Source organism: Nyctibius grandis, chromosome 8, assembly GCF_013368605.1.
Source record: "Nyctibius grandis isolate bNycGra1 chromosome 8, bNycGra1.pri, whole genome shotgun sequence".
In the NCBI taxonomy this organism is placed as follows: Eukaryota; Metazoa; Chordata; class Aves; order Nyctibiiformes; family Nyctibiidae; genus Nyctibius; species Nyctibius grandis.
In genome coordinates, this window is record NC_090665.1 from 11,262,128 (window position 1) to 11,287,215 (window position 25,088).

General features: G+C 45.6%; 2 protein-coding genes across 4 annotated transcripts in view; one reads left to right on the plus strand and one right to left on the minus strand.

The window, feature by feature from the left end:
• The window catches only part of RPL35A (ribosomal protein L35a), a 130,757-nt gene that overhangs the window by 2,965 nt on the left and 102,704 nt on the right, over window positions 1–25,088 (minus strand). Inside the window, exons 1-2 of one of the 3 annotated variants that reach the window (XM_068405702.1) lie at window positions 918–982; window positions 473–515 (exon numbers count right to left, since the gene is read on the minus strand). In XM_068405702.1, coding sequence (XP_068261803.1) covers window positions 473–483 — 11 coding nt within the window. In that variant the 5' untranslated portion in view covers window positions 484–515; window positions 918–982. Of the gene's footprint in view, window positions 1–472; window positions 517–851; window positions 872–917; window positions 983–25,088 lie in introns of those variants that run through there. The other 2 variants (XM_068405704.1, XM_068405705.1) reach the window with 2 other exon arrangements.
• On the plus strand, window positions 482–23,678 carry IQCG (IQ motif containing G). The gene is made up of 12 exons (XM_068406531.1): window positions 482–486; window positions 557–1,052; window positions 1,124–1,236; window positions 6,374–6,521; window positions 9,983–10,227; window positions 11,414–11,542; window positions 13,646–13,727; window positions 19,130–19,291; window positions 19,759–19,833; window positions 21,463–21,594; window positions 22,809–22,910; window positions 23,535–23,678. Exons 1-12 carry the CDS (start codon window positions 482–484, stop codon window positions 23,676–23,678), a joined length of 1,833 nt encoding a protein of 610 aa, XP_068262632.1.

Sequence of the window (25,088 nt, forward strand, 5' to 3'; positions counted from 1 at the left end):
CTCCACAGATGTACATTAAGACAAAACGCTGTGATTCAGATTCAATCCATCCATCTTTTACAACCTCTTCCCCTATATCCGTACAAAAACTCAACAACATAGTAGCTCCCTTACTCAATGAAACAATGTCAAAGCCTTTACTGTATGCTGAAGGTTCACAAACACTGTGCCAACAAAACTACCATTAATATCCCACATCTACCGACAGGCCAGGGAAAGTGTGGCACACCGTATGAACAGCTACAACCTGCTTAAGGCAGAGGCTTCAGAAGAGGGAGACACAACTGCGGGCGTTTAACAGAGTGCCCAGCAGGATACTCTGTCCTGGAAAATGAGAGCAGCCACAGGAAAACGGATCATTGCCCGCAGCTTTAACAAAACACTCTCCGAAATCCTCAGATTGCAATTAGATCTGTCAAAAGTGCACTGTAACAGCGAGCCGAGAACCATCTCGGCGGGGCAGGTCACTCACCTCCCGGTCATGGTGTCCTCCTGAAGCCCTGGTCCCAGCAGGCCTAGAAACGACACACAAGCCGTGAGCCCCCCAGGCCGGCAGCTCTGCCCAGCCGAGTGAGCGGGAGCTGCCGCAGGCCCGCTCCGGGGGCCAGAACATCCTGCCGGCCCGGAGCCACCCAGAGCAAGGTGACGAGGGCCACCAGCCTCCCCAGGACGCGCTCCGTCTCACGGGGGAGGGAAGGGGACCCCTCCGCTTCCCCACACAACGGGACTCTCCAGGCGCCTCTGTCCCCCTTCAGCTCCGGCCGGGACCATCCGCCGCATATCGGCGGCATCCCGCCCTCTACCCGCCCCGCACGGCGCCAGCCGCAACGCCCCGGGAGCCCCGCGCCTACTGCCGGTCCAATGGCGGGGGAAACTCCCCCTCGCCCTTCTCCCCGCGCCGCCGTTCCCTGGCTCACCCCCACGGCGCCGAACCAAGATGGCGACAAAAGGGCGAGCTGGCGCGCTGCCTCCCGGGATATGGGCCGGGAAGGGCCCCCGCGGGCGGCCACCAGCACCGCCTGAGCGGGCAACGCCGACGCGGCCCCGGCGGGGTGGGTGCCTCGGCCCCCAGCGCCCTCCCCCGCCCCGACCCCCGCATCCCCTTTCTCCTCCGGATGGCGAGCCGCGGAGGGGCGGCCCCAGCCCCGCCGTGCAGGCACCCGCCTGGGCAGCCCCGCGAGGCCCCCGCAGCGTGGTGGTCGCCATGGAGACGGGCGGCACTGCCGCCGCGTACTGGTGAGCGCCGCGGCGGGCCGGGCCCGGGCGGGGCCCAGCACCGGCAGCGGGCGGGCAGGGGGTTCCCGGGCCGGTATCGCCGGCCCAGCCGCTGTGGGCCCTGCGGCCGTTCGGGGTGCGACCGAGGGGGTAAATCCCGGCGCGGAGGTTGAGGGGAGGCCTGACAGGGCGAGCGGGGCCGCGGCCCGGCGGCGGGAACCGGGTGCGGCGGTGGAACAAGCCGAGAAGCCCTGCGAGGGGGCAGCGGGGAGGTGAAGGGCAGCGCTGGGCGCTTCTGGGGTGGGCAGGGCTCTGGCGCCCTCTTCTGAAGGCTGCTCTCCACGCCCTGCCTGTCTTCCTCCCTCGATTTAGTGAATAATCTCCAAATTTATTTTAGTCCCGATATCGCCGCGGTGACAGAAAATCTGTATTTCTATGCTCAAATCCCTGTAATGAAGTCTCACAGTCCTGTGTTTTCCTAAGAGTAGGTGGAAGCATGTACTTACCCATTTTCCCAAGTCAGGGTCGTTCGCTCCTGATTTTGGTCACTTCCCTCACATAGCCAGAAATTCAGATGCATTTTTCAGAGTGCTTTAAGTGATTTAGGAACTTCCTCCAATGCAAAATGTGCCCTGGACTTTCACTGTGACTTTGTTCCTAAGTGTCTTAAGCTGCATCTGAACATGTGCCCTGAGTGATTTTATGAAAAATTTGATCTCAGGAATGAAATCTCCTGTCACCAGCTGGGCTTGGAGAGCTTCAGCCTGGACTGAGGAATTAGATCCCAATCCAGGAGGAGAATTAAGTCTATCTGTACTTTGCTGTGCCAGGGTAGAATCATTCAATACCTTGTAAGCAAGTATAAGAAGAGGTTTTTCTTAGATGAAATGATTAGGAAGTAGGAGCAGAAAAGGGATGGAATATTATGAATTCTCCAAGTTATTCTGTTGGCTTCTACTTCAAGGAAGAGGTAGAAAGCAAAGCAACACTCAGTAGTCTACCCAGTTAACAGTATCAAATGTGTGCTAGGAACCTCTCTGGTCAGAGAAAGGACACAATCCCTGCTTTCAAGAGAATAAACTATCTGCTAAAACACTCGGTTTTCCAGCAGTAGAGATGCCACAGCCAACAAATGCTCCCTAAATCCTACCTTTTCCTGTCCCATACAGATTTAGTCCCATATGGGACATACAGCTAAAAGTATCACCACGTCTTTCATTCCTGCACTCAGTTCTCCTGGGTTCTCATCAGCACAGCCTCAGAGAGCAGGAGCGGAAAGTGTTCCCTGCAGTCAGGATGAAACCTAAATTACATCTATAACCAAAACCAAGATTAACTCAGCTTTTCACCCTTTTCTTTTCTTTTCTTTTCTTTTCTTTTCTTTTCTTTTCTTTTCTTTTCTTTTCTTTTCTTTTCTTTTCTTTTCTTTCTTTTCTTTTCTTTTCTTTTCTCTTTTCTTTTCTGCAACTGATGTTCTAACACTTGTAGTGGTAGGCAGAGTTTTGTAAGGCCACAACTATTTTTCTTGCCTAAGAGACATTTTTTTGGTAAAAACTAAGGTATTTCTGATTTATGGCCCAGCCACTGCCACTGTGGATATTCAGAATCTCTCTTTGCCAATCATTTGCAAAACAGAGCTAAAGGAAATGGGACATTCTCAGCTTTGAATTTTCTCACTGGAATTCATCTTCTTAATTGACTAAAAGGAATGCTGCAAAAAAATGCTGCCTTTGAAGCCATTTTAGTTTATCAGGCAGCAGGATGGGAGAACTGTGCATCCAGGACTCTCACACAGCAGAGGCAGTTGCAATCCCCAAAGGAGCAGGAGGCCAGACCTTTTATACAGTTGTTTTAAAAATTATTTCTTTATATGTTTTTCTTTCCCTTTAGATCAGCAGGGAGAGAATGTCAACCTAAACTCTTGGGGGAAGCTGAATCCTTCACATACCTCTTTCTTTTATTAATAGAGTTTAATGAAGGAGCTCAGCAAAGCGCAGTGATTAAGGCTGATGCCAGTGGCTGAATCAGGATGGTCTGTGGGCCCTATGTTAATGCTAAAATCCAGGAAGAGCAGCTTGCTATTTGTAGTGTTTCTTAATGCCCCAGACAGTGGTTTCCTTCTCAATTCCAAGTCAACATAAGCCCAGAGCGTACTGGCTTGGCACATGCATCTGCTGAGTGAGTATGTGGTTGTAAGAGGAGATATATAGGAGGAACAAACCAGCAGGCTTTAGAGAAACATTCCAGCTGTGAGCTTTCTTAACACACATTAATATCTTGAGTTAATTCTCTCCTGGACAGAAGCTGCTGCTGGGATAGAGAAAAAGCTATTGCATCCTCCTTTGTGTCCAATAAGTCACTTTTTCCTATGAGAGCTGCAAGTGTTATTTCTTCTTTCAAGAATGTGGTTGTAATCATCTGTCACAGCTCTCTCACAGCAAGTCTTTTTTCACTATTTTTTAGCATTAGGACTCCACATGTAATAGATTATTTTCGTGTTGTTTAGACTCAAAGTATGGATCATAGATTTCTTAAAAAGATAAAGATGAGTAAAACATTTTAAAAATATTTTATTAGTGCCTGTTGACTATAAAGAGACTTTGTCTGACTTTCACTATATAAAAATACTTAATTTGTGCATTTCCACTTCTATCATTGATGCCAACTTTGAAAAGAAAGGAAAAGCGATGCTTTTAGTTTATTGTACAGATTATTAGTTATTTATGTGTTAATTATATTATCAGATTCTTATCTGAAGCTGTAGCAATTTTTTTTTATAATTAAGAGAAAGGAGAGAAAAAGTCTCAGAAGCAAAGGGAGGAAATCAATTCCTTCTTAGTCACAGGTGACCATCAAAAGCCCTGAACAGTGGCATTAATTAGGTAAGTCAGTATAAAGAGTACAAGAAGGATAGTAAACATAATGATAATATGCAGAATCACTCCTTTGCTGTTATCTTTTCTGGCCATGATTTAAGCAAGCTTCTTCTTGAAATAACTTCGGGTGCCTCTGCCATTATCTGGTCTGAAAGGCTGTTCCTTATCTTCATCCATCCAGAAGTTAGAAACCTTATCATAATTCCTTGTCTTAGAGGAAATTACACTCCTTTGACCCTGGACCAGTATTATCCTTTAACTGAAATAGCTCTGTCTCTCCCTGGTATCTACATTTCATATGTATTTACAGAGAGTAATCACAGTCTTCAATTCTTTTAACCTCTTGTAAAACAGAATTTCTATTCCCATGATCACCCGACTAGTCATCTTCTGTACCTGTGCATGTTTTTTAACACAAATGACTAGAAACATGCACTATGCCTTATCTGAGGTTTACTGATGCCTTATGCAGCGGCACTAATACTTCTTTATATCTGCTAAAAATACCGGGCCTGCTACATCATATAGCTTTGCATTATTCATGGCTCATAACACTGGAGTCATGCCATCCCTGAACCCTCTCTTCCACCCTGTGCTCCCAACCTCATAGCAGAAATTCTTGTGAAAATCCTTAATGCAAGACTGTGCCCCTGGTAGTCCTGCATTCTGAGTTACTATTCAGTTAATCGAAGAAAGGAGCTGAAAGGAGCGATATTCCAGTCTCCTTGACTACACATGGAGCTGTCATGAGAAAGACTGCCACTCGCACAAGGCTTTCTAGTTGTAGTGTTATGCACAAGGAGAGCCATGTCCTGTTACAAAGGACAGTATGTGTCAATACATGTTGCGTTAAACAACTTACTGCAAGAGACAGGGACATTAAGAAACAAATACATAACATCTAAGTTATTTTTGTTTGTTTTACTTATTATGGTACTAATAGACACCTAATAAACCTGCACTGAAGAGTGACTCTCATCTTTCTGCCCAAGTGAAATTAATTTAATCTTCCTACTGTAAATTACTATATTTTCTTCAACAAAAACAACAAAAAAAGGATGAGGACAAATGGTAACAGTTTCAGAGAGGTTATAGTAAGTATGCATTTTTTTAAACAGTTCTAAAGTTGCTTATGAAAAATCATAGATTTCCAGTGATCCAGCATACCTGCATCTAAACCTCTTTAATTTTTATAGAACGTGGCCATGTCTTATCCTGTTAATCATGCTAACAGGCATTGTCTGATGTATTTCCTTGGCATGCTTACAGATTGGACTGTAATATTCTGCAGGCCTAGAATATGTTTATTCAAGGGTTGTACAGATGGCACAAACCCAGACATAGGTATAGCAGCCAAATGAAGATTTTGTTAGTGGATGTTGATGCTGCCGTTGCCATGACATTCAGGAGCTCAGTCGTCTCAGACTCCAGTAGTGCTAGGGGTTATACAAGAAATACCTGTTTTATGAGTATAGGATTTGGAGGGATTGTCTAATGGCTTACCACAACATTAAAAATCTCAAGAGAATTTCTCCATTGTTATACAGGTGTTTTCTTATGCATTTTTCTAAATGGACCAATTTCACTTGGATTAATAGCAAATTTCCACTGTTCCCTAGATGTGCTTCCACAATATTCCATCTGTAAGCAAGGCAAAGGGATGCTTAAGTGTACATCAGAGCAGTTTCACATTTGAAATGCAATCTAAAATAAAACAACACAGAATGTTAAAGATAGTTTACTTAGTCCAGGTATTGGGTTCTTGTTTGACATTCAACATCTTAAGGTGGTAACAGTTCCCGCTGAGGGGATTGGGATCATAAAAATGTTAAGGCTACACAGTAATAATAAGAAATGATTATAGCATGAAGGTTTACCATTTGAGAATTTATAAGAGGTGTGAAATTTGTTTTTCATTTTAAAAAGGGACCTTCATTCTGTTGTTTCTCAAAGAACAAAGTCTGTCATGAAGCACTGCTCCCCCTTGAACTGAAGGGTTCACTCAGTTCATTCCCTCCTCAGCCTGTCTACCCAGATCTGCTCTAGGAGGGACCAGGACCTACTTTGTTTTGTGAAAGCTAAACATTCCCACTGTCCCTGTGTGCAGCCATTAGCAGAGCATGGCTCCTCTTATAAACACTGCATGAAAGGCTATAAACAAAGCTAGGGAAGTATATGAAAGGCTGCAAATAAGACTATTCCAGGTCTACCTTTAGTTTAACTACTGTTACTAATACCATACTGTCTTTCTCATTGGTATCTTTTGTCTTTGTTCCTCTTAGCAAGAGCACAGAGACTAAAGAAGTGGAAAAACTCACCCATCTGGAAGCTCTGCTGTTTACTGCTGTGCTGGAGAATTGTGTTGATCAGCTCTCAATTCTTGGATATATCATGCCGGTTCCATACGAGGGCAAGACAGACATCAGCCATGTATGTGCCTCTATCCTTGCTCTTTAAAGAAATCTCTCTCGGTATTCTTCTTGTCTTGGTTTTATGTCTTCTAGCAGCAGTTTTTAAAAATCCACACAGATATTTTTTCTGCAAAGTGCTCTGTGACCCATGGGTGAAGAAACACAATAAAAGTGCATGGATGATGAATTTTAATATTTATACTGCAACATTGTTGAGAAGCTTTTGTCAAGACTTTGTGCAAAGGACCCTACTGACCCAACATGAGGTTCCTGGGCTTAAAATGTAAAAATCATGGTGGTTAGATGACAAGCAAAGGATTAGGGAGAAGTAAACAAAACATATCTGGGTTCTTATACAGATACACAGCTATTTTAAAAATGCAAAATAATAGGATACTTGAAAGTACTCAAACCGAGGTTAATTCTGTTCCTTTCTAAGTCCATGATAAAGTTCCTTTAGTCCCCACAGACAATGAATTAAGAAATATTCCACTTCAAAATATATTAGTAACTACCCATTTACAATGACCACTATCAATTAGTTGATTTCTAATAGGCATCAAAACTAAGAGGGTTTGGGCGGAGATATGAAGAACAGAGAAACAGCCCTAATGCTCAGGCAGAGGTTTGTTACTGTGGAGGAAGGTGATGTGATATTTCTGATAGCTGATAGACACAGGAAACAGGATGGGACCATCCCAAGGGGTAAATAGTTCTAAGTTCTGTTGTCATATATTTTACGTGACATAGCAGGCTGTTTCCAGTTTAAGCAGGTTTGAAACTCTTTTTTTAAGAGGAACTCAAAGAAGAAAAAAGTGTGCGACCAGGATGGAAATAAAAACTGGGATCCGAGTTTTCAGATCTAACGCTGTTCACTCTGTCTAATGCACCACTTAGGAATGCAAGAGGAAGATAAATCAATATGTTGTTTTCTACGTGTTTCCTTTCCATACTACCTTCTTTTTCAAAAATCCATTGCAAAGCAGCAGAAGCTGGTGGTACAGTAAATTTCAGGGCGTGAACAATGCTTAGACTGTGCAATAGAGGGCACTCCTCCCCTTGAGAGAGTCCTGTGAGCCAGCCTCACCTCTTTCCAGAGGATGCTTCTCCTTCACAGAGCTGGGTGGGAAAACTTCTGATGTGCCAGCAGCAAAAACACAGAGAAAGAGCGTATCTCTAGGGCGGTGGGAGTTGTTCTTCAGACACACAGACTCAGGATAGACCTACTAAAGGTACACTTAAATTATAGAGAAAACACCTTAGCTTTTCAATCACAGCTGCTCATTTTACCCAAGTCACTTCTTAAAACACAATTTTCTCACAGACTATAAACCCTACTTGTATTCTTAAAGATGCCAAAACAAATTGAGAAGGAAACAATTTAGAAACAAGAAAATGGCTTAGGGAAGCTCCTTGCTAACTTTGGTGCTCTGTAATTTGCTACTGCTCCCCGTTTCTCAGTTTACATTTGGCTGTTACTGTATTTGTAGAAGACCTGTATTTGCAAAGCACCCTGGAGCTCTGTCAGTCAAACAAATCAATGACATTTTCAAAGACTGACAACTAAATTTCAGTTGATGACATTTTTGAGAGGATTCATCAAAGTGTTGGCCAGCACCTCATTGATTTTCCAAATTGGGGACTCCTGTACATTGCTTCACGCAGTCATCTCCCAGAGGAAGGCAGCCTTTCTATTTACTGAATTTTGGGCAAAAGACTAGCAAAAGATAAATAGCTAGGAGACTACACAGATGGTAACACATGCTCCTTGCTCTGATATAGTTATTTGGTAATTATTAGTGTGTAAGTCCCTACTGTTTACAGGCAATCCAGTTATAGCCTGTCTTGAACTTTCCTAGACATTAAAAAACATCTGTCAGAGCATTAATAAAATCTACATGATATTAAAGCAGTTTATTTGCCAAAATTAGTTCTTTCTGAAATACAGCCATCACCAGCAAACTAAACATTTTTTTTTTCTAATTAACTATGTAATTTTCATTGGCTTGTGTATACTTTGCATGGGATTCATTTAACATAAGTTTAACTGTCCAAAAATTAAGCATGTAGTCACCTAGACTCCTTCTGTAGTCAGTGGTGAGTCGGGCACTGCCAGAGGCTCATTCATGCCATCTGGAGATGTCCAAGATACTCAGAATGAAGCAGACCCTTGCAGTGCCCTGCCCACTGCCCCCGTGGACCATGGCAGCATTGCAGACCACTAACGGAGCCTCATTTGACAAGTAACTTCTTTGGAAGTACTACTGGCATACACAGTTGCTGCCCTGACTGCTTGTTTTTACTCTGCCCTCTGTGCTGTTTTGGCACAAATGTGTGTGTGGTTGTGGAGGGATCTGAACTGAGAACTGGTGCTGCTAAAAAGAACCTATTTTTTTCCCTCCTTTTTTTGCTCGAAAATGTTTCAGCTCTGTGAGTTCTCTAATCCATTTCCCCAAGCAGCCAGGGTGGGGAGCAGGCAGCTACAGACTAGGATGGGGCTGGCAGTGACTGCGTTAGCTGGCTTCAGCTAGTAAGTGTTCAGCCACAGAGATGCCAGTAGGTGGGCAGGAAAATTTTCTCTTTTAATGTCTCAGTGTATACACCTCCATTCCTACCCATAGCACATAAAGCAGAGAAATTCCTAGAAGCAAGGTCTCAGCTGATTTTATACTGTGCTTTTGCTTTTCTGGGGCTTTTTCTTTTTTAGTAAAACTGTATACAGCCACAAGATACCTTTCCATGAAGGAAAGAGCTGCCAATATTTTGAATTTCTTCTTTCAATTCATGTTATACTTCCTCTGCTGTCACTCTCAAAAAAACCCAACTAAGCAGATAGCTGATGTCTATCACTTATTTCCACACATCTCAGCTCTTGTTATAAAAGTAATACTCTAGGGAAAGGTTGTGGTGACAGGCAGCGGGAAATGGCTATGATGGAGAAAAGGTGGAGGAGCGAACAGGCTTCCAGTACATAAAAGCTGCTGCAAAGAAGGAAGGAATGATTTGTTCTCTGTGCCTACAAAGACTAGGACAAGAAGCCAGGGGCTCAACTGCAGCTGAGGAGAAAAAACTTTCTAACAGTAAAGACTGTTGTGACACGCTGGCACTGGCAAGAGGGTGCGTAGTCTCCGTTGATGTAGGTCATTAAGAACATGTCAGACAAATGTCTGTCAGGAATGGCACAGTCTGGACCGTCATCTCTTGGGGCAGATGAATTGCTCTTTTGAGGCCTTTTCTAGTTGTGTCACTTCAGGACTTTTGATCCCATAAATTTTAATAAGCCTACAGTATGTGCTCAAATCTAACCAAGATAAATGTTTCTGGTTTTCTAGTCTTTGCAGAATGTAACATGCGCTGTGAACTGCTTTTAGTATAGCTTCATTCTAGTTTATTATTAATTTCTCTTCTTCTCACACAGTGTTGCAGAGGGTTTATTTCTACTGCCCAATGTGCAATCAGGTCTCTCTTATTCCCTTTTAGACTGTCAGCCAGGAAATGAAAGAAATCATAGAGACTCAGAAAGAGCTGGACATTAACTACCAAGAGCTTATGTCAGCAAGGCAAGGGAGTGATGAAACAGGTACTTCCATGTCTCTGAAAAGCATCGAACACAAGCAGCAGCTGGGGGAAACTGAAGAACTAAAAAATATCCATCATCTTTCCAATAGGGCCATGAAACACAGTGCTCTGTCCATAGAGACTCTCCGAAAAATTCAGGCTGACAGGTGAGTGAAGCACAAATATGATGGCGATGGGGGATGCTCAGAGCTGTAAAGTTCTCAGTCTATCTCCTGAAAGCAAAAACACAGGCTTCCCACTCTCCCACTGCTGGTGTACCTCACGCTTGGTCCAGAAGGAGTATCTCTACGGAGCACAGTGAGGTCTAGCTTCATAGGCCATTTAGTTCTGGCCTTTGCTTGCCTCTGGATGCCAAGTAATGACAATCAGATTATTTTGAATGGAGTTGCAAAATATTACCCCATTATCAACCAGTTGATAATGGTTGCTTGGGTGGAATTCACGCCAGGATCTAGCCAGTGCTGATGTTCTGGTATCTGGAGTCAGCTTCCCCTAACAGATATGTACAGGCAAACCGGGATCTGAGCATTGCCTTGTGAACTCGGTTATTCTGCAGGGCACACAGGGCCTCTATGGCAGCTACAGCCATTCTCCTTTATAGAACAGATAATGCATATAAAGACCAAAGAGTTTCTTTCTTTTTTAAAATAAATTTTATTCCTGCACCTAATCAAGTGACTTGATTTGCAAAAATGCTAACAACCTTTGGTTTAAGAGACAGACTGGGGAGCTGAGCATTCAATACGCATTCTTCTGCATCCTGGCTTCTGTCCTTTAATGTTATTTCAACAAAGGGCTTGAAGAACATCCGAACACAAATGAGGAAAATGCAGCTAAAATACAAATACCATATGCACCATGAAATTCAATAAACTGGGCAAGCCCATGTATTTGTCAAGATCAGTTTAGGACTGTACTGGGATATTTTGGCACCTAGATATCTCTTCATAGACACACTTGTCTGCATCCCCAGGTCTCATTGTCCAAGATCTACCTAGCTGTCATCTTTACTGCTGGCCAGCAGCCTTCTTCCTGATGGCAGCAGCCTGGCACAGCATGGATATGTTTGTGCCTCTCTGCTATTTCCTACAGTAGCATTCGGGGCAGCATTTTTAAATTATAAACTTCAACCAACTCCTAATACAGAGTTCTCCAGATGTACAAGAAGCAGGTACCATGGCAGAAGCACTCCTGGGTTTGACAGACATAAGAACAGAAATGGAACCTTATATTTCCTTACCTTTTTAGCTGTAAACAATAATGGATAAAGGTGCCAGACACTGTAGTACCAGCACCTGTAAATTACTGTTGTGTTCCTTTTCTTCCTGGCAGGCAGTACGCAAGTGATGTAATTACAGTCACTATGAAAAAGATGCAGGAATCGGGAACATTTAATAGCCTAACAGAAGCTAATGAGAGAGAGAAGGCAAAAAAGAGCAAGTTTCAAGACTTCCTCATCAGGTCAGTGTTGGGTTCAGTACTTTCCTGGTTAACTGCTGAAAGCCAAAGTCCATTCCCCCTCAGTACATGCTAAAAAGGGAAAAAAAAAAAGACCAAGATACAAAAGGATTCTGCTTTTTCAACTTGAATTATGCTGTCTGCTTTACAAATTGTGCTTCTTTCCCTTTCAGAAAGAAAGAACTGATGGTTCTGATACTGATCTGAGCTTGGAATCGCCTGAGCTTTCACCACAGTGGACACCAGTGTCTGCATTAATGCAAATGCTGCTCCATATCAATTAAAACATAATGTGATGTAGGAGCTCCCTGATCTTTAACTCCTTGTCCCCAGTGAAAGCCAGAGCAGCAGAGAATCTGTTCAAACCAGGGCCAGCAACATATGGTCTTTAGGTTATGTGATGCCCAGGAGGATCTGCTCTGACCCATATGCTAATATGCTCCCTTTTCCCAGCAGCAGCGAGGGGCTAGCACAGATGGTGACAGAGGCAGTTGTCTTATTTAAAGCTAATCCACCAGCCACTGCATTATAGATCCTCTTCTGTCCCAGATCTGAAAGCGTACGGATTTGTTATCCTCTCAACTCAAACTGGTGATTCCTTACCTCAAACTTTTATGCACTAGAGGTTTGGAGTTCTTTTAGCACGGGAAGCTCTGGTTCAATCCCCAGCCTGTCAGAGAGAACAGCAGTCATCAGAGAAGTATTTGATCATTTTAAAGCTACTTTGTTCTGTGTAGCAGCTCAGGCCCAAAGCTGCTGTACGTCATGGTTTGCATGAGCCAACCTACTGGAACAGCTCTGGTGGTGGCTCAGGAGTCTGCCTCCAGGGCAATGCCCCAGCTTCCAGTGAAATGTGCGATTTCAAGCACGAAACCCAACTCTTCCGCCGTCTAAAACTAAGGGATTTATTGTTTATCCATGGAAGGGAGAGAAAGCAAAAATGAAAGCAGCAATTGCTTGTGGAATAGCTATCCAATACTGCAAGGTAGAAAGGAGCAGGCAAATTCTAATCAGAAAGGACATAATCCTTTTTATTCCATTCTGTCAATCATATTTAGCCACTATATTGTCTGTTCTACTGTACAGTCTTTTCATGGAATGAACTTGATCTGTCTTTCAATATAATATATACTTGTCTGGTTTTGTGTCAATATACTAGTCTGAAAGCAGTCTGCAGTAAGACTGGAACTCCTTATCAGGAGCTTTTGTTCATCACAGTCACCCAGCTAAGGGCTCTGAAAACGAAATGCATATTTGATTGTAAGGTTGGGATAGGGTACGAAGTGTCAGGTACCAACTGCAGTATTTACTGGCTTTAAATCAAATCATAATCATAAAAACTTAGAAAAGCACTCAGAGTGAAATGAGATAATAAGACCTAGAACGTTACTGCATCTGCTTTTTTTTAGACACGTAAACACCTCTCTAGCTTTTGGCCTTCACTCATATCCCTTCATGGATCTCAGAATCTGAGGCAGCGTTTTTTGACAGATTTTAAGTCTGATAGGAAAAAACATATTACATGATATAATGAAACTTAAACAATTTGGCACTGTCTGCTGATTAGGCATGCTGCTGCACAGCAACAGGGAGATTTTTGCCTGAAATGCAGAAACTGTCACTCAACGATAGGCATCTTCCCTCTCTGCTGCAGGAGTCGCATCATCCTCAAGTGCACTCCAGGCTTTCAACAAGAGCATCCCCTGGTTTTTGGTTCAGTCTCCCTTTCATTCCCATCCTCCTTGCTCAGTCTGTGCACCTCTTTTTCAGGATTTACTTATCAAGTCACTAGCTTTGGTGAGAAGTCTCTGTTCCTGACTTCCAGATGTGCTGCCTCCCCCAGGCTCAGAGTGAAGAGACGAATGCCTTTTTCGCTACTCAGCCATGGGAAGGGGCTTGCCTTGTGCTGTTCTGAAGAAGCAGGCCAAGCTTTTGTGTGCACTTCTAGTTCAGCTGTTAGAAACTCATTGAATGAGCAGGATAAGCGGGGCCATGCTCAGCTAGGTGCTGCAAAGTATCAGGAGACAGGAAGTTCCCCTTCTAGGTAAACAACTCTTGTCTTTTTTTGATTTATTCAAGTGATTGCATTTTCCCATTTTTCTTCAGGGAAGAGGAAGGAAAGAAGGAGATAAAGGCACTTGAGAAACAGCTGCAAGATGTCAAGAAAGAAACTGAAATAGAACTTCAGGTGAGATCACTTAACACTGGGCATCATGCCAGGGGGGAAGCCTGTTAGCAAGCTTGCCTCTGCTGCCCAGGAACTAGCACTCAGATGAGAGGATGTGGCATATTTAACAATCCATCATTTAGGAATATAGAGCAGAATAATTGCAATAAAGATTTGTATTCTGAATATGCCTGCTAATGGCTTTAAGAACAATGTCCAATGGTTTTCAAATGGGAGCTCAAAATGCTCATAATCATGAAAGACCATGATCAAATTAGAATACCCCAAAACCACTGCTGGGAGTGGCAAAGCACGGACAGTGCAGTCACTAAGACAGAGGTTATCTGCAGATAGCAGTATCTAAGGTTCTGTCATACTTACTCATGCAGATGTGACACCTGCACAGAAGAAAGTGCGACAATGAGGGAGTGAGAAAGCAAGGAAGCTGGCATAGGGGCATGTCATTTTTCTACCTACAGTTTTCTCTGGGGAAAATTTCATGTTTTTAATGAATGTCCTGGCACTGTGCAGTCAGGCTGGGTACTTCTCTCTGTCCTGCCCTGCACCTCACCTACCTCTTGCAGTCATAGGAAGGTGTGTAGCTCCCATGCTGAGAGGGTGCTCCTCTCTGTGGTCTTTTAGTACCTTCTGCTAATTTGGTTCTTGCTTTTTGCCTCATGGAGTGGGATCTGCACTCATCTGGGATTTTGTTTTTGTGTTTCCAGCTTAAAAGTCCTTTTCTGGGCTTCCTTATAGTTTCAGCTTTGATAACAAATCAAAGACAAGACTACTTTCAAGTACTGCTTTCCTCCTGTGCCAAAAATAATGGTGTCTCACTGTGTCTCCCAAGGGAGAATAATTTCTGTTTGCTTCATATGGGATTTTCCCATAGGCAGTTTTACAAACACTTGCATGATTTGTCACCTTGCCAACTAATTAAAAACAAAAATACAGCTTGCTGATTTCGGAGTACTTTGAACAACAATAATGCACAGACCTGTAGACAAAAGCCTACATGGTTTTCTCCAGTCTAGTGGATGAGAAAACAAAAGTGAGCAAATCCAATCATGGAACCAGAAAAACACGGTCTTTGCTTCACGCATGTTGCCTGTGTGTTTGTATTTTCAGCCTTGCTAGTTCTTAATGACATGTTAATTAATGCTGTATTAGCCTGCTCAGCTCATTTTTCTTTCTAATGTCACACAAATCAAATGCTAAATGTTCTTATTTTTTTGTTTTCTTTCCTCTTGGAAAGCGCTGATGTCTCTAAAGGAGCTGAAATGAACAGTCTGGTTTTGCTCTTACCCCTCCACGTAGGAGCATCACCGATAGCTCTAGTTTGGTTGCAGGAGCTGTGTTTGCTGCTGCCATGTCCATTTTCTAGCTTGTATAAAAATACCCACTTGCCAGGACAAGTGATGGCAGTCTGCACAGATTTTGAAACAAGTTAATATTGTATAGGGTTATATAGTTTAACAAAAAAATTTAGGAAATGTAAACTTTAGAATTCCCGCATTGCTATTCACCCAGAGACATTTTATGTCCTGTTGGTTTTGGGGTATACTTATGCCCTACATGTGTGCAAGTCATGGTACAATTTTATAACAAGCAGTAATATTGCAGGCTACCTACCAGACAGAAATCCAAGACATTGCACCACAGTACCAGTGAAAACAGGTCTGTAAATTTTATTCTGTGTGGGCTCTGTAACTTACCCAGATCTGCTCTACCAGTGTGCTGCTCGGCAGTGCTTTTAGTAGTGTGACTAAAATCCATCATGTTTCTTCCCTTATCCTCTCCCAGGAGGACAAATGCATCAATGAAGCGCCCTGAGGGAATGTTTTACACACATATACCCACACACTGGTGCGTGTTTACACTGGACAAATGCACCAGGCGATTACAGCAGAAGGCACAAGGGTTTGTGATGGCCTTGAGCTCCTGGGTGACTTCATTTCACTGCTGGCAGAGCCCCAGGACAGCTCAGCAGGACCCGGAGCTGGTGCACTAGAGCCAGACCTGGTTCCAGAGGGACAGGACTTTCGACAAGAGTGCTGCTACCAACAGGTCTGCTCCCTCTGCCAGCAAATTGCCCCTCACACAGCTCGCTCCCGTGGTTGCTGGGATCGGAGGTGAGCTAGCGGGGGGCTGCAGGAGCCATTATGTTGAGGCTGGGTGACCTTCCAGGCCTGTTGTCCCTTCGGCTGAGGCATTTCTTGGGGGCGTGCAGCATGGGGATGTTCTGGCAGCTGGGACAGAGATGTGGGCTATGGCCTTACTGAAGTGTCTGTAGGGCTGCACGTTGTGGTTTCACGGGGAGAAAGTCCAGGCTGCAGCAGGTGTGCAGATCTAAGCATATCTTCAGGCTTTGCAAGCTGAGATAGTGCAGCTGCCAGTGGAAAGACTTGAGCTCATACGCACTCGGTGTGGAAGCAAGGAGGCAGGCAGCCGGGCTGTCCGCCGGCACGCTCGCTGCCTGCACGTAGCACAGCGCCTGTCCCCTGCCCGCTCCGAGTGCCTGCCAAATGGCGGGTGCTGGGTGAGATGCTGGCTGCAGGGGATTTATTCGACTGCTGGAGGAATCCCTCAGACCGTTTACTCCTGTTTGCTATTTTTGTAACCAGCTGTATTTTAAGTGACTGTAAACACTAATTGCTGTGGAAGAGCTGAGAAAGCTAGGTGGCACTTGCAAGAGAGATAAATCAAAGTAAATGAAAACACAGGAGTGTGCATGCCCTCTCCAGCTACGTGCAGTTGCTTTTGCAGCCAAACAGCATCTGTGGGGCAGACTCCTATGGCACCAGATAACAGCAGCAGACAGGCCTCTGAGCTGATGTCTATGAGCTGAGAGATGAGAGAAAAACAGCTTGTTTACCTGCTTGCGAAGCAGACTGGCTCTTGACAACTATTTCCTGGGTTTTGATCTTGGTCTCTGCCGGTTTTGTGATAGTTTTGGACACACGAGGTATGATTTTGCATCTTTGGTTTGGCAGATTCAGCGCTGAAGTCATCCCAAATAAGCAGCCCAGAGGTTTACTGCATTAACTATGAAAGCGCACCGAGTCCTGGCTGGGACCTTTGCTATGATAAATCAGAATGAATAAATATTATTTCATTTTCCCAGTGCCTGTCCCTGAAGTTCAGGGAACAGCATAATCCACAGATGGTGCCCACAGCCTGTGGGCATTTACTACCTGAAGCCTAATACCGAACGTGCCCCAGTTCTGCCACACTGGGTCCGTCAGCTGGCCTGCAGTGGCTGCCCACACGCCTACAGCCGACCTTCCCTCTCCAAGCGAACGCGTTGCTGTAAACCACCCGTGGGGTTTTGCATTTCACTTCCCGTCTGCTTTGGATTGTGTAACCAAGCCCCCAGACTCCCCACCTCTACCGAAGATGTTTTACACCACCACAGACCAAATCCAAACCACAAACATGCCATACAACAAAGAAAACAAACAGAGCAGATGGGCCCCCATCCCGGCTGAGACCTGGGGAGCTGGAATCAAAAGTGCTTTTTCCTCTGCTTTACTAAAAAATGACATGAAAAAGAAAATATTGTGGTGAAGTGTTCATGCTCTGCCCCACCTCTCTGAGTACTTTGTGACGTAGGCCTAACCCTGCTTTTCTGACCTGTTTGCAGATCCTAGCAGGTAGCAGTAACACACCGGCAGCAGCAGCGCTTGGCTTTGCTGAGCCTCAGCACCACAAAAAATGGGTGTTTTTTATTAGCATCTCCCCAGTCTCTCTGCCAACCCCTCAATCTAGACATGATTCCACTACGATACAGGACGACAATCTCAAAATAAAGTGGTACGCTCACCTCCCATGCTTACTGACCAGGAACACAACCCCTCCCAATGCCCACCAAAATTTCACACCAGGGAAAATAAAGGCCATTACCAGAAACCATAATAGGGCACAAATAGATCATGTGTGTAGCTGCCTGCAGTCATATGATGATACGGCCGTAAAATAGTATCTGATGTTGGAAACCTTCAAAAGAATGTGAACACATGACTTTAAAACCCACAAAACAACATCAGCTGAGGCCCCTAATTGTCCTGAGCCTTATAAATATACTTCTTTCTTCCTAACTATGTCCGACAAGGGGTGCAGAGGGAAGGATTTTCCTTTTAACTGTTCCAAACGCTTTTTATAAGGAAACCTTTTCCAAATGACTCACGCAGCATAGGCTTTTAAACACAGCACTGTCGAGCTGGCTTCTTCCTGTGGCGTTTTGCCATGTTTACACAGCTAAGGAATGCGAGGGTGCTCCAGAGACAAGATATGTGGGCTTCAAAACATTTAAATGCCAGCACTTTGGTATTTCATCTTCAGCTGCAATGTTTGGCTGATGAATGTCAAATCCGTCATAGCGTGGCAGGAAAGCAAAGAGAAAGGCTGTAATGGAGCGATCGGACGCCAAACCAGAGGCATTAAGCTTCATCTTTCATAATTGCACAGAAAACTTTGATGACCTTTTTAACTGTTAATACAAAAGTTTTTCATTTTACAGGTGGTTCTTCCGAGTTCTAACCCCAGATTAATGAACTTTGATCTGTTACTTAAAGAAATTAATTAAAAAGGAGTACACAACAATCCCAAGTCAAGCCAATGCACTTTGCTGCCTGAGCACGCTCCAAGAGCTGGACAAATGGGGCACGTTGACTCAGGGTTCTTGCCCATGGGGGAGCTCCAGGGGACACAATTCCCCCAGGAAAGCTCGGCTCCATTGCGAAACGAGGCACGGGGAGAGGTTGGGAGCTCATAGCCAGCTTTTCCTTGGCACTTCTTCCTCGCCCTGGCTGTATGTATAGCAAAGTGGGCACCATCTACCTGGTAAGACATCAAGAAAGAACTGTTTAAACAGATGAGCGAGACAAGATTAGATTCTCACCTGTTCCTACGATTGTATTTATACAGTTACTGCATAACTAGAAAAAATGAATCCAAGGAATAGAGTATACTTTAGGAAATCAAACTTTAGCTTATGTAGGGCTGAGGCATTATCCTCCTCTTACAGATGCTCACTCACTGAGATGGCCTAATCCAAGAGGTTAGTAAAGCCTAACTTTAAGCAGTTGAAATTATTGGGTTTCTTTCATGCTTATAATAAGCATGACTGAATCCATTCCTGGACCAGAGGCCAGAAGGTCTGGCTTCTTGTCCCACTCTGTTCATCACTCCGCCCTCTCCAGAGGTAATCACTCCTCGTTGATAGGTTTATTGCCTTCTGTATGGGTTACAAATCAAAGTTCCCTTTGAAGCAGAGGTCAAAATGGAGCAACATTCAGGGAAAGTGTGAAGCCTACTATAGCCTCGTCTCTTCTGAGTTTATCAGGGAGTGGAGAGATTAAGAAACAGTGAGCTGACCTCAGTCTCCAGACTTGCTTTTGTGCTTCATCTGTCTCCTCCACTAGAACCGAGATAATATGATTGCCTACCTCAAAGATGAGTTCCGAGAGATGAAGGCCAAAACAGACATGGAGAGATGCTACATGAAGAAAAGCACAGACCTCCAGGTCCACCAAACCCAGAAGAAGTGCAGCAATACAGAGAATGTCCTGGACAAGAAAATTCAGGTAAGCCCTTCCCCACAGCCCCTACTGGAAGGCATCTCCAGCTGGTAAGGAGAGAGTCCTCCCTCTCTCTCCAGATGCCCTTTCTGTTCTCCATCACAGTCACCAACACGACTGTTTGAACTAGATCAGGAAACTCATCCAGGTTAGAAATCTTTCTCTCTTCTATTGCTTCTCTGTGTGGTCCTGCAAACAGCAACAGCATGAATGGCATGGCTGCAGGAGGCAGCGGTTCTGGTTTTGCAAGCTTTTTTTTTGCCTGATCAAGGTCTGATCAAGTCTGATCTAGTTGTCCCTTTCTAATGGACAGCCCAGGGGCAAGGACTGCCTTGGTTAGTTTTGTCACTGGAAAAAATGCCTGTGGACTACACAGAGAGCTCCTGCACTCTTGCTCATCAGCTCGGCTTTCAGCAGCACATGTGTGTACATGCATATGCACTAACCTCGTCTCTCATGTTTTCTGGTTGCAGAAGTTGAGGAGCAACACTGATGAGGAGATTCGAGTCCACACGGAGACTGAAAATTTCCTCAGGCAACACCAGAAGGTACGTGTGACTTTCTGCTAATGCTTAAAATAGCAACTGATAAGCATTATATTATCAGTTAGTGCCTAAAGAAAACCAGTTATTGCTCCATCAAATTTACAAGGTTCATGATCGCTGCTGTTTGAATGACTATTTATCCTCAAGTCTTAATGAACCCAGCTCTCCCAGACTTGGGATTTGCTACATTTGGATATATTTCCTTAAAATTAGAGTTCATGTAATGACTGGCATTGTTTATTCAGGTGTTATGGATTTTTTCTCTCTCAGATAGTTGTATTCAGCTAATTGGGATTTTGTTTAGACCTTCCTTGGCAGTAGCTGGGGCTCCCAGCAACTCAGCGAAGAGTGCTACTGCACAAAGTGAGGGCAACAGTTTCTAGACCCAAATGTTGCACAGCGGAGGCACCAAGAAGGAAATGACACAAACTGCCAGCCCAGTTTTGTCCTGTTTTAATCTGAGGAAGAATCAGGGTTGGATAATTGCTAACTCACAATTATTCTACCCATTTTCAGCAGCAACCAACCATGAATGTCCTTGTGCTGTTGATCCAGAGGTTCAGAGCTTTCCTATCATCAACAGCAGTGCCCATTACAGTGAATAACACTGGAAAGCATCTCAGAAGCTGTGTGACTGGAAGAAAACCTGTACTACTGCAGGGTACCTAACATCACTGCCAGCACAAAATTTAATAGAAGATAATAAATTTTTAAAAATGTAATTTGAGTGCAAAAAAGTGCTGTGCCTTGTGAGCAATTAAATAGCGCCCTCCATACCCCAGAGCCTTATTCTGATCAACACTTCACGCTGAGAGGACTTTCCAAGTACAAGCTGCAGCCTATTTGACCTCTACCAGAAGGCAAAGCACAAGCCTCTCTGTACTCAGCAGCTGGTGGCCTTACAGGGGCCCACAGAGAAGAGGCTGACCATGCCCTCCGTCTCCCTTGTGTGGCCAGCTGTGACGCCGTAATGAGACTGATGCTTTTCCTCAGATTATTTTTCCATGCAAGCAATCATGGTTGTTGCTATGGCGAAGTTATTCGTGAATGGGAGGAAGTCATCTGGGTGACTGTTTCAGCAATACCTGCCCTCCTATTCATGAGCAAGACAAAGCCAAGTCCACAGCCTGAAATAGTGTGAAGTGCTGTCCCCTGGGCCCTTGTTCCTGGTGCACCGAGTTTAATCCAGAAAGCGGGCAGGGAGTCAGGCAGAAGATAAAAGCTTTCTCACTGTCAAATTCTCTTTCTTAACCCCCGCTCCCTCTGTACAGACACAAAGAATGGCTTCTGGTTGTCATTTACCTCACCAGGATCGACTGTCCACAAAACTAACCCCCAGTGCTTCTCCATTCTTCATGCACCTCTGAAAGCGCAACCCAGTCTCTCTTCACCTCCCAGTCCAGTGCTGTGGCTTCCATGGTGAACCCCCAGCGAGGGGCCTGCAAGCCACCAGTTATTTATCGCTAGCCCTAAGCGTTTGATCCTTTCCAGGCTTAGATGAGAAGGAAACACTGACCATGCAAAATTTATGGGACTCTCACCACCATCCTGAAAGCAGGCCAGATAACAGTAGCAAACGTTTCCCCTGTACGCTCTTTGTCCTATGCTAAGCATCCATCTCTCCCCATGCAGATGGTGGAAGAGAAGCTAGAATACTGGATGGACAAGTATGAAAAAGACACAGACGCTAAAGATGAAGAACTGGATGCCCTAAAAGCATCAAAGGCAAACAACTTGGAAATGCTGCAGAGGCTTGCCAAGGAGGTAAGACATCAGCAGCATCTCAGTGCTCAGCCATGCAAAACTGCATCCTGGCTTTTTCCTACTCTTGTTCAGATAAGGAACCAGGACCATGGAAAAAAAATCAGTAATCTTGAGGTGTAGGGTGCAATTATAAGCACTGGTCCTGGGGAGGCAGGGACCGAGTAGTCATCTTCTATTTGCCACCTGTGACATCAAGGAGGGATGATGATGTTTCACCTACAGCTATTTTCAAATACCAGCAAGTAATCAGAGAGCTATTGACACCTTTGTGAGGGGCAAAGACACTGTTCCATTCCATCAATATACCTCACCTTTGTTTGTTGCCTTAGTCTGAACAAATGTGCTCCTTCTAGCACCGTCTGGGTGTGCCAGGCTGGGACTGGAAAAGGCAGCTCCATCCCTTCCTGCAGACGCACATTCACAGCTGCACAGTGCTATTACAAGGGAACTGATTCCAGTTGAAACACTGGTTTCTTGGTTAGTTGCCAGGCTCTGATCACAGCTATGCGGGCACAGCGAAGCAGGCAACACAGGGCAGAGAGAAGTGTCTAGAAAAAGGGGTGTTTTAAAGCCAGAAGGAATTAACTTGTAATCATTCCTTACCGTCACTGAGGCTGAGTTAGATGTTTCCCTGCTTGTGGGCTCATTTTTCACTCTGTATGCTGTCATCTCAGTGTCCCGAGTGTGTTTGTACATCATCTGCTGCCTAGCCTGGGGGAGCACGGGTCCTTCCCACCACCATCTGTTGCCTGAGACGCCATCAGACAGCCATTTTACAGCACAGGATCAGAGGGTTAATTACACCCAGGCCGTGAGAGGCTTCACTTTGGCAGCAGCTCTCAGTGCCTTAGGCTCGACGCTGGTAATGAGCAACATCTGCCATCTAGATTTAGGAAAGATCAAATACAGGAGGTGGAGGAGGAAGGTCCACGCTTACACATGACCCTGGGGCTGCCAGGGAGCTCGGTGGTGCACGGGGTGGGGACCCGCACCGCGACCCTCAGGCCAGAGCAGCCCCAGCTGGGCTGTGGAAAGCAGAGAGTGGGGATGGGACCAGTAGGCAACCAGAGGAGAAGACTCCTTGCACCAGGGTCCAGGTGAGCCCTGCCCTGCCCTGGCAAGTTGCTGGGCAGAGTAAGCCTAGAAGATTTGCCCTACAGTTTAGGGCATGTTTTTTTTCATGTGGCTGTTGCCACCCCTGTGCTGTCTTGCAGTGCCAGACATTCGAGGAAACCATCATCAGTGACCGGGCGGAAAAGGAGGCTAAAAGGAGACAACTAGAGCAGGATGCCCTGGAGTTGAAGAGCATCCTGAAGGTAAAGGGGAGCAAAGCTGAGGCAGCGCTGCTCCAGCAGCAGTTGGGAGTTAATAATTTGCGCCACAGGCTCTGTTCAGGCAGAAAACAGCTCAAGAAAGTTGGCTGGTGTGGGGTGGCACAAGCAAAGGACAGATGAAACCTGTCCCCTTCTTCTGGGGCAGATGCAAAGCCAGCAGCTTGCTGCAGGTTTGAGAAGGGAGTGGAAGGGGAGAAGCCCTTTTTAGTGGTGGGCTTGGCAGTGTTAGGTTAACGGTTGGACTCGATGATCTTAAAGGTCCTTTCCAACCAAAACAGTTCTATGACTTCTATAAGCCAGTCTCCTCAAATGATTTGGGCCATGATAATCACACCAGCCCCACTGCATGGGCAATATGGGGAGGGTCATGGGGCAGTTCCCCGGCTCGTCCCCTTGCTGCCAGCAACAGATGCCCTCGGCCCAGATGTGGATACCTTCAGTGTAACCAGCACAGCCCAACTGCTGCTGCCTGGGCCAGGGGCTCCCTCCTGCAGCTGGGGAGCGCAGGAGAGATGCTCTGGCCATTGAACTGTATCAGGTACCCCAGCAAGTGATTTCCCCTAAGACCTACCTCTCTCTCTCTCTCTCTCTCTCTCTTTTTTCCAGCTGCAGGCCTGGTGGAAAGGTACAATGGTCCGCAGAAACCTTGGCCCCTACCAGGCCCTCAAGAAGATTTGGGACAAACAGCTATCAAAGCAGAAAGAAAAAGGGAAGGTGGAAAAATATGGAGCAAAGAAAAAGACACGATAAGTAAAGACGCCTGGCCACAGATGTGCTCCGGAGCCGCTGCTGGGCAGGGCACTGCGGTCTGTCTGTCTGACAGGACAAAATAAACCACGTAACAGAGCTCAGGCTATTCTGGAGAACACAGTTCATGACAGACACAGCTAAGGTAAAGCTGCAGTAACCCTTAAGATCTTGAAGCTGCCTTTGTACAGCAGAGACACAGTTTCTCCCACAGAAAGAGGATTCAGATCAAATCAGTGAGAAACACTATATCCCCCAAAGTGCTTTATGGAAACATGACAGCCAGCGGGAGGTAATCCTGTTAACAGCCCAGTAACTCACCTGCATGGGACACTCTGCAGTGAGGACCTCCTCTGCAGCCCCAAAGCACTGGCCATGGCTGAAGCACTGGGTAAGGCAGGGGCCAAGTCACCCACATCTGGGCTCCAGCAGCACTCGCCCTGCTGCCAGTGCCGGCATTAGGACCGCAGGGGGAAAACTGCTGACAGTTTGCAGTGTAAACACAAGGGCAGTCAAAGCACACAGGTTTCCATCCCCACCGTCCTGCAAACTGTCAGCGCACAGACAGAACAGCTCCAAATATCCTCTGACCGAGGGAAGGAACAACGGAAAGAGACAGACAGCCTGCAGGAGCTGGCCTGTCACAGCCATACCCACCACCCTGGCCGCCATCTGCGCAGCGAGGTGAGGCAGCAGGCAGGGAGTAAAGCTGCTGGGGAGCAGCGTGCTGCTTTTTTAACCAAGAGGAGCCCTCTCTCCTGACACGACTCTCAGTTGCATGCAGGTCTGTGCACAAAGCAAAACGAGCCCTGTGGTTGAGCTGGCTCGTTTCTGACACTCCCACGCAGGAGCGTGAGCTCAAACCACACGAAATCTGCTGTGCTTTGTGACCAGCCCGTGCTGGCCCCATCCAAACGTCCTCGTGTCCAAGCTGAACTCTGCCAAAAGCTTGAAAGTTCAAGTGAGATGACTGAAATCGCGAGCAGAAAGCTTTTGGCTCAGAACTCTTGCCGAATGGGAGGAGAGGGGCCGGTGCTTGAGTATCAGGCAGAGTCGATTGTCAAGGGAGCACTTAAATTTCAGACGCTCCAGACAAACGTGCGTTAGCAGGATCGGTATTAGCGCTGGAGCACTGCTGGTTATTGAAACCAGCCCGCGCTCCCGCTCCAGCACTGGCACCAAGGCCACGGCCACATTCGTTCCCTTTCCGTGGTGAGAGCAGGGGTCACTCCAAGCCGACGCAGCCAGGGCTGCGCTTACACCCCAGTCTGCACCGTGGCTCCTTATTGCAGGAGGCACCTCCAAGCAACCACGGGAGTTGTGTTCCTAATTTTAACTCTTTCTAATTTTCATGTGCTGCTGACTTGGTGCATTTCATTTAGGACTCGTATTTTCCATAGGTGGTGGGTGTTA